General features: G+C 37.5%; 1 protein-coding gene and 1 non-coding gene across 2 annotated transcripts; one reads left to right on the top strand and one right to left on the bottom strand.

Moving 5' to 3' along the window:
• Positions 1-5397: 5397 nt before the first annotated feature.
• On the bottom strand, positions 5398-6916 carry LOC120008726. The gene is made up of 3 exons (XM_038859104.1): positions 6506-6916; positions 5665-6068; positions 5398-5470 (listed from the first exon to the last, which is right to left on the bottom strand). Exons 1-3 carry the CDS (start codon positions 6914-6916, stop codon positions 5398-5400), a joined length of 888 nt encoding a protein of 295 aa, XP_038715032.1.
• Positions 6917-8971: 2055 nt separating this feature from the next.
• Positions 8972-9078, top strand: LOC120009993. The gene has a single exon (XR_005470783.1). It is a non-coding gene; the product is annotated as a small nucleolar RNA R71 (small nucleolar RNA).
• The last annotated feature ends 674 nt before the right edge of the window (positions 9079-9752 follow it).

The raw sequence follows: 9752 nt of genomic DNA on the forward strand, positions 1-9752 counted from the left end.
GTGGATTAGTGCCAACAAAATCTGATATCAGTTGAGCTTTTTTAGTTATTTCATTTTGGTTGTACGCCTATATATATATAGGCTTTCTCTTTTATGGAATAACATGTATCAGATTACTTGACTATTTTTTCTGCAATATTATATATAGTCAATTTCTCTACTGCAACTCATTTTATATTGCTATGTTACTAAAATTCCCGACATTTGTGGTATCGGAGCGAGGTTCAGGTTCATCTGGGCCTAGTGAGTGAGTTGAGTACTGCCTTGAGAGCGAGCAAAACACCATGGCTGCCAATGGAAGTTCACTTAGCGTCTCGCAACCTCTCATTCTCTTCTTCAATGGAGAATGTTATGAATTCTGGAGCATCAAAATGAAGACTTTATTTAAGTCTCAAGATCTTTGGGACTTAGTGGAGAGTGGATATGTTGATCCTAATGAAGAGACTCGATTGAAGGAGAGCAGAAAGAAGGATTCTAAAGCACTATTCTTCATTCAACAAGCAGTACATGTGTCCATTTTCTCAAAAATTTCGACAGCAACCACGACAAAAGAAGCTTGGACATCACTGCAGATGGCCTTCCAAGGCTCCTCAAAGGTAATCAAAGTGAAACTTCAATCTCTTCGTCGTGATTTTGAAACCTTACAAATGAATAGTGGAGAATCAGTGCAAGACTTTCTCACAAGAGTAGCTGCAATTGTTAATAAATGAGATCTTAAGGAGAAAAAATTTTAGATCAAACTATTGTTGCAAAAGTGTTGAGGAGTTTTACTCCTAAGTTTGATCATGTAGTTGCTGCAATTGAGGAATCTAAAGACCTGTCAGTTTTTTAATTTGATGAGCTAATGGGTTCTTTGCAAGCCCATGAGGCAAGGATAAACATGTCACTTGAGAAGCATGAAGAAAAGGGATTTCAAGCGGAGGGGGAGAGCTCTAATGAAAAGAAGTTTGACAGAACAACAACAAATGAACGTGGCAGAGGTTCATATCGTGGTGGTAGAGGCAACAGAAGTTTCATTCAAAGATATCATTGCCAGAAGTATGGGCATGTAAAAGCAGATTGCTGGTATAAAGACAATGAAGTGAATTATGTTGAACAAGATCATGAGGAAAGTAAGTTGTTTATGGCTCATTTTAACACTAATGATGATGCAAGTGATATATGGTTTGTAGATAGTGGCTGCTCCTATCATGTGTCAGGCATAAGGGAAATGTTTAGAGAGCTTGATGAGACTCAAAAGATGCAGGTCAAGCTTGGTGATAATAAGGATATTCAAGTTGAAGGAAAGGGGACAGTAGCAATCAAAACCAGCCATGGTAAAGTAGAACTTCTTCATAATGTTCAGTTTGTTCCTAATTTGTTACATAACTTGTTGAGTGTAGGGCAATTAATGGCTAGTGGATATTCAATATTATTTGACAATGGAGCATGTGTCATTAAAGACAAATACACAGGGTAAACGATGGCGAACATTCACATGACCAAAAACAAAATGTTTCCACTAGATGTCTCAAACGTGGAACATTGTGCTTTTATTGTTAGTGAAAGGAATGAGTCCAAGCTATGGCATCTGCGGTATGGACATCTCAATGTTAAAGGACTGAGGTTGCTGAATCAAAAAGGTATGGTTCTTGGGTTGACAAAAATCGAGTCTTTTGATTTACGTGAGGGCTGTATATATGGCAAACAAACAAGAAAATCATTTCCAAATGGAAATGCTTGGAGGGCTTCTAATTGTCTTGAATTGATTCATGCTAATTTATGTGGGCCAATGAACATTGAGTCATTTGGAGGGAGTCGTCATTTTTTACTTTTAACTGATGATTTTAGTCGTATGAGATGGGTGTATTTTTTGAAAAACAAATCAGAAGCTTTTGAGAATTTCAGGAAATTCAAAGCTCTTGTTGAGAAACAAAGTCAGTCCTGCATAAAAGCTCTTCGCACGGATAGAGGTGGTGAATTCTTGTCTAATGAATTTAGTCATTTTTGTGAAGAAAATGACATTCGTAGGGAATTGACAGCTCCTTATACTTTGGAGCATAACGGAGTAGCAGAATGCAAGAATCATACCATTGTTGAAATGGCTAGAAGTTTACTTAAAGCCAAGGAGCTTCCAAATCAGTATTGGGTAGAGGCAATAGCAACTTCAATCTACCTGCTGAATATTTCACCCACAAAGGTTGTAATGAATCAAACACCATTCAAAGTTTGGAGAGTGATGTGAGATTTTATACCACTAAAATTATACTGATCCCAAACTCGATAATACTCGCAAGCACACGAATCAGTAACAGTATAGATCGACAAACAAGTGTCGTATTCACAAGGACTGAGTTTTAGTTTAAGTAGTTCCCACGTTCACTAATAGAATCACCGACTAATGAGATCAAAAATATTGTAAACGCAAGGTTTTGAATATAAAAAGTAACGTTAAAAGAAAATTCCAAGTATGTCGCAATCAACAAGTCACGAGTTGAATGAAAAATCAAAGTAGTAAAAGTACTAGAGGTCTGATATCACCATCTCCATTATATTCAATTCCTTTGGTTGTTGACTACCAATTCACTCATGCTTGTTAAAGATCAGGTCACCTAATTCATGTAGTAGTCATGGCATCTAACTTACTACATCTATCCTTAATTTGCAACTACCTATGACGTCTAGATTAGTTTAACAAACAAATATGCATTCGAATCGATGGTAACCTTTATCATGATCACATAAATTCTAGCATATGGTGTCTATGTCTAGGCAGTTATGGTATTGAATTGTGAAAAGCTAACCTCAAATTGAGTATGGCGCCTACTACAATTTGCTTAAAAATAATCAAATCCTAATGGTGATCAATCATCAAGATTTAAATATCATTCAAGTATAGCAGTTGACACTCAACAAAGCATGAATTAATTAACAATCAAACCAAAATCCTTGAGCATAATAGAGTGGCTACATCATTCCTCTAGCAAGAGATTAGTTCCTCATGCTAGATTCAAACAAACAAGGCAAACAAATTGATTCCATAAGGGTTTAGAAAAGGAGAAAAAAATCTCTCTTCTTCCGTTTCCAGCTCTTTTAGGTCCACAACATTGGTTGAAGAAATGACATTGCTACCCTTGTAATGGGTTGGGCTGATTGGCCTTAAAAGAGCTTTAAGAGAATAGACCAATGATTTGGGCCTAAATCATCTACGAAATTCCAGCTTGCTATACCAACTTTGTAACTCTATAACTTTGTTAATTATGAACGAAATTGGACAAACTTGATATCAATGCGAAGCTTAAGAAGTCTACCCTTCAACGTCACTGAAAATTCCAGATTCAGAGCTCTGTAGCGGAAATTTTGGACATCCGAATATCGGCATGTCAATTGTCCTATTTTGAACCCATGTTGAAAATAATTGCTCTTGCACCTACAAAAGCGCAAAATCAACTAAAATCATAGAGAGATATGTGAATAATCATGCAAAAATTCATATGAAAACACAATTATATCTATATATTATTTGACTTATCAAATACCCCCACACTTAGACTTTGCTAGTCCTCAAGCAAAGGTAGAACAGGTCATGAACAAAAATCAAAATTTTAACTACCAACTTACTGTCGTAGGAATCGCGGTCGCACTTAGCATGTGACACAAGCCTTTAAACCCCTAGGTGTCCTTAGTGGACGAGTTATAGTCTCGTGTGGGCTTGCCAGAATTATACCTATAAACATTATATGACACCACAATGCCAAGTTATTCCACTAATAGAAACATGTGAATACAATATTGCTTTCAAATTCACACCAACAAACCAAGCATCAGGGCAACATTTTCCAATACAAGCCTTCATTCGCAGACTTCATCATATCCAACGTGCTTATGGAATGTGAAACAACATTTGTATAGGGATTTCAATAACAACTCAATATGAACACAAACATAGCATATCAAAAATCATTAGCAAAAACAAGTAAGCGCACCGGGTTATTTATTTATTTTGAAAGCAAATAATTTTTCCCCCATGAATTGTGCAATGCTTAACCCCCTTAAGCTTTCTAATTGACCCATGTAACGAGTTTTCAACCAATGTCGCCTAGTCCAATTGTCCTAGGGCATCAGGTCTAGACACACCCCTACGGATCTACTAACTCAAGTTAAAAAGGCTACGAGGCTGAGCAAGTCACTGTAGAAGTCACTCATGGTCTACCTTTTTACACGAAACTCACTGCTTGCTAGGTAAGAAGCCCGGTTACGTAGTAGAAAACCCATGAGAAAAATCCACTTATTCTATTTTTTTTCTTTCTTTTTGTTTTTGGGTGATGTTAAACGTGACTCTCTGGTCTTATTTGGCTAGCATGCGCTCGAGCGAGTTTTGCATGGCTGTTGAGCAATTTCAGCACTGGTTCACTACAGCTTCCAATCAAGACATAGAAATAAATTAACAAACCAAAAAGAGCAAAACAAAACAAAATAAAAATACAAAAGCTTGGGTTGCCTCCCAAGTAGCACTGTATTTAACGTCTGGGTAAGGCGGAGTGAGACAAATCCACTCAGGCTTTTGAATCTTAAAGGATAGTGATAGACTCAGTAGCATCAAAGTTGGCTTCCAAATACTGTTTGAGGCGATGTCCATTGACCTTGAACTCATTACCCATTTCTAAGTTCTTGATATCAACAGCTCCATGGGGATATACGCAAACCACCTAAAAAGGCCCATACCATCTTGATCGTAACTTACCAAGAAAAAGTTTAAGACTAGAATTGTATAACATAACTTTTTGTCCCAAAAAGAACTCCTTCGGTGCAATGTACTGGTCATGATAGCGCATTGTCTTTTCTTTGTAGATCTTCGCATTCTCATAGGCCTCCTCACGTAATTCTTCCATTTCATTGAGTTGTAACTTACGCTTTTCTCCGGCTGCATCATAATCAAAATTCAACTTCTTGATAGCCCAGAAAGCCTTGTGCTCAAGTTCCACCAGTAGATGACAAGCCTTGCCAAATACCAAATGATAGGGGGACATGCGCCTAAAGAGCATCATTTAATTTTATACTCCAATCGGTTCTCTTGAGATTCACAATTTTCTCCAAAATTTACTGACTCTCTCTATTGGAGATCTCTGCTTGCCCACTTGTTTGAGGATGGTATGCAGTAGCTACTATGTGCATGATATGATACTTTGATAAAAGTGTGGCCATAACCCTGTTAAGAAAGTGCTTTCCCTCATCACTAATAATGACTCGGGGAGTGTCATACCTTGGAAAAATTACACCTTGAAGTAAACGGATCACCACCTCACTTTTGTTGGTTGAACTTACAACTGCTTCAACCCACTTAGATACATAGTCTACTGCTACCAAGATGTACTCATTTCCATGTGACTTGGGGAATGGTCCCATGAAATCAATGCCTCAAACATCAAAAATATCTACCACCAATATATTGTGGAGCGGCATTTCATTCCTCTGAGATATATTGCCAAGCCTTTGACAATTTTCACATGTAGAGCAAAAAGTATGATGTAGAGCAAAAAGTATGAGTGTTTTTGTGGAGGGACGGCCAAAAGAACCCCGAATTGTAGAATTTTTGCTGTTGTCCTTTGAGACCCAAAATGACCTCCACAAGCATATGAGTGACAAAAATTCAGAATACTTTTCTGTTCATTTTATGGTACACACCTTCGAATGACTTGATCTGCATAGTACTTGTACAAGTAAGGCTCATCCCAAAAGTAGTGCTTGGCTGTAGACAAGAATTTTTTTCTTTGTTGATGAGTCCAGCCCTTTGGAATGATACCTTGTGCAAGATAATTCACTATGTCTACATACCAAGGTACTTCACTTTGCATGGCAATTAATTGCTCATTTGGAAAAGTTTCATCCAAGGGAAGGACTAACTGTTCACCTTCATTTGTTTGAGCAATACGAGATAAGTGATCTGCGACAATATTCTTCACCCCCTTTTTATCTCTTATCTCTAAATCAAATTCTTGAAGCAACAATACCCAAAGAATTAGTCTAAGCTTAGAGTCCTTTTTCGATAGCAAATATTTGAGTGTTGCATGATTACGATATACAATTACCTAAGAGCTAACCAAGTATGGTCAGAACTTTTCCAACGCAAATACTACCGCAAGTAACTCTTTCTCTATAGTCGAATAATTGAGTTGTGCATCATTGAGAGTACAACTTGGATAATATATGACATGTGGTAGTTTCTAGACTCTTCACCCCAACACTGCCCCAATTGCATAGTTGCTTGCATCACACATGAGCTCAAATGGTAGACTCAATCCGGGGCATCATTATAGGTGCTGAAGTAAGAAATTGCTTCAACCTATTGAACGCCTGTGAACATTCGTTGGTGAAATTAAAGTTGGCATCTTTGGCAAGTAGATTACACAATGGCCTGGAGATTTTCGATGAGATTGTCAAGAATGTCAACACTAAAACACTCCCTTTTATTAGACGGATGACATCTAGCTTCGTATAAATTTAATTCCACTGTTTGTCCTTGCACCGTCATTGTCGAACAACCCTTTTTCACATACACGATAGTTCCTGCTGTAGCTAAGAAAGGTTGACCCAAAATAATTGGTATGTCCCTATCTTCCTCCATGTCTAGAATAATGAAGTCCGCCGAGAGTAGGAACCTATCCACTTGGACAAGAACATCCTCTATAACGCCTCTTGGGAATTTTATGGATCGATATGCCAATTGAAGAGTGATTGAAGTTGGTTGTAACTCCTTTTCAAGACCTAGCTGCATACAAACTGAATATGGCATTAGATTTATACTAGTGCCTAAGTCTAGAAAAATTTTTTCAAAAGACAATTGGCCAACAGTACAAGGGATAGAGAAACTCCCTGGATCCTTTAGCTTCGGTGGTAGTTTCTTGTTCAGCACAGCACTGCATTGTTCTGACAACATCACCTTTTCGTACGGTGCCAATTTCCTCTTGCTAGTTCAGGCATCCTTCAAAAATTTAGCGTACAAGGGAATTTGTTGAATCGCATCTATCAGGGGAATATTGATCTTAATTTTTCTAAAAATATCCATGACTTTTCGCATTTTCTCAATCTTCTTCTCATTTATCAATCAACTAGGAAAAGGCACATGAGATTCAGGTTTCTTAACCTTTGGTGTGCTGGCTACCTTGGTCTGATTTCCCTCCTTAGGTTGTTGTTGTCTCCCAGTTTCGTGCTCCTTTTCATCCTTTCTTCATCCTTCTCTATGTATCCCACAGTTATACCACTCCGGGTGGTAATGGCATTGAGTTGTTCTTTGTCTTTGGGATTAATTTCAGCTTGACTTGGAAGTCTTCCTAGTTCTCTTTCACTTAATTGCTTGGCAATCTGACCAACTTGGACTTCAATTTTCTGGATGGAAGCTTGTGTGTTGCTAAACTGTTGGTCATACTTGCTATTCTGCTGTGTCACCTTCTACATGAAGTTGTTTGTGTTAAGAGCCAAGAGAGCCATTTGTTCCTCCAATGATGGCTTTTTAGATTCAGTTGGGAAGTGTTGCGCATTCTGATTATATTGCTTGTTCTGATTCTGATTTTGTCATCTCCAACTAAAATTCAATTGATTTCTCCATCCCGGATTATAAGTATTCGAGAATGGATTATTATTGGGATGGAAACCACCTTGCCCCACATAGTTAACATGTTCCCGCTCTGTAAAAGAAGACATGGGGCACATTTCTGTAGTATGATTAGTCTGAGAACAAATTGCACATACCTCAATCGGGATTGTTTGTTTGATGGGTCCAATGTTCTGAGCTAAAAATGTTTTCATCAACATATAAATCTTTTTCTTCATAGCCTGCAACTAAGGCTGCTTCTCTGCAGGGCCGGCTCCAAGGGGAGGCCAGACAGGCAATTGCCTAGGGCCTCTCATGGGAGGGGCTCACTTTTTATGAAGTTGTATAGTTTTATAAGAAGAAAATATCCTAATCTTTAGCAAATTAAGAAAACAAGCCCATTTGCCTAAACACAAAATGACAAGGTCATAATTGTAAAATAAGAATTAAAGAATTGAAAGAACACTAGTAAACACGAAAGACTAAGAGAACCTGTTATGCACTTTTACTGTTTGTCGTCTACGGTCTACTCATCTTATTGAAAAAAGGTTTTGAGAGTTTTGAGAGAGAGTCAGAGATTGAACGAGAAGGGAAGCCACCGGTAAATCATCTATCATATATTTCTATTGCTTTGGCCTTTTTTGGACACTTAATTAGAAATTGTAAATTGTTATTTGTTTCTCTAAACCCTAATTTCCTTTTTCTTTTTTTTTCTGTTAGGTTTGCGTGTGATTGGGAAATCATGACAGGTAAAAGAAAATTTGAATCGGGAAGTTCGAAGAGGAAGAGAAAGAAAGACAAGATAAACTCACACAATCTCTCACGGGATCTATGAATAGGTATGTAAAACCTACAAATATGCTACCAACAGGCTAAACTTTATCACAACGACTTAATTGACAATTTTGCACACAAAAAGGTCAGAAGAGTATCAATCCTTTCTTTTTAGATTTAGTTTAGCGTTATTTGGTTTCATTTGATGTATAAATTTATAAGTTTGAGTTGCTTAATTTATTGGATATTGGTGATAATTTATGTGTATTCAAGAACTAATTATATTGTATTTTGGATTTATTAGATATGTTGGATTTCAGATTTATAAAAAAAAATTATTTTTGGGATGAGGGCCTCATTTTCTTAACTTGTCTAGGGCCTCCAAAATATTAGAGACGGCCCTGCTTCTCTGCATTGGTGTGGACTTCATAAACGCCTCTTGGAGTTTTCAGTCCTTGTCTCCCTCTAGATGAAAATTGTTGAGAATTCTCATTGAGAATCTCGAATTTGTCGAAAGCTTTCTCACTACACTTTTCTATAAGTACACCTCCATAGGCTGAATCTACAATGTTTGTGTTATTTGCATCCAACCCTTCATAAAAAGCCTGAACTTGATCATCTTGAGATAGATTATGGTGCGGGCACTTGAGAAACAACTGCTTAAAATCATCCCATGCTTTATAGAACAAATCACCATCTTTTTGTTGCCAAGTTTGAATTTCTCTTCTCAACTTCTTCGTTTTTTGTGTTGGGAATAACTTTTTTAGAAATTTTGTGGCCATCTGTTCCTAGGTAGTGATTGATCCTGGGGCTGAGGAATTGAACCACAACTTGGCATTGTCCTTGAGGGAAAAAGGAAATAGCAGAAGCCGAATTTCTTCTGGAGTTAAGCCCTAAACATGTTGATTCTTGCAGTGTTCGAAAAATTCTCTAATGTGTAGATACGGAGCATCAAATTGTGTGGCTCTATAGTGAGGTACTGCATTCAACAAATTAGGAAGGACTGTGACATTTCCCTGAAAGTTTAGTTGAAATGCAATACTGTACGGTTGCTCCAAATTCTACGGCCCAAAAGAGTTCTTCATTGGCCTTCTAACTGGGCCAATAATAGGAGCAGGTACAACTCTAGTAAGCGCACTCACACCATGCTCATTCTCTGGATTCTCTAAATTCGCCACTTTCCCTCTCGCTTTTGTTTTCTTTCTCAATTGTGCAAGAGTCTTCTCAATCTCTAGATCATAGTCAATTAAATTTAGACCTTGAGATCGGCGTCCGTGCATACACTGCAAAACCAAGTTAATGAAGACGATTAATTAACAGATAAGAAATCGGTAATTAGAAAGAAAAAATCGAAACTAAGTATAAACCAATAACTTCAATCCCCAATAACAGCGCCAAAGACTTGATA

The sequence above is a fragment of the Tripterygium wilfordii genome, chromosome 11 (assembly GCF_013401445.1).
Source record: "Tripterygium wilfordii isolate XIE 37 chromosome 11, ASM1340144v1, whole genome shotgun sequence".
Taxonomy (NCBI): Eukaryota; Viridiplantae; Streptophyta; class Magnoliopsida; order Celastrales; family Celastraceae; genus Tripterygium; species Tripterygium wilfordii.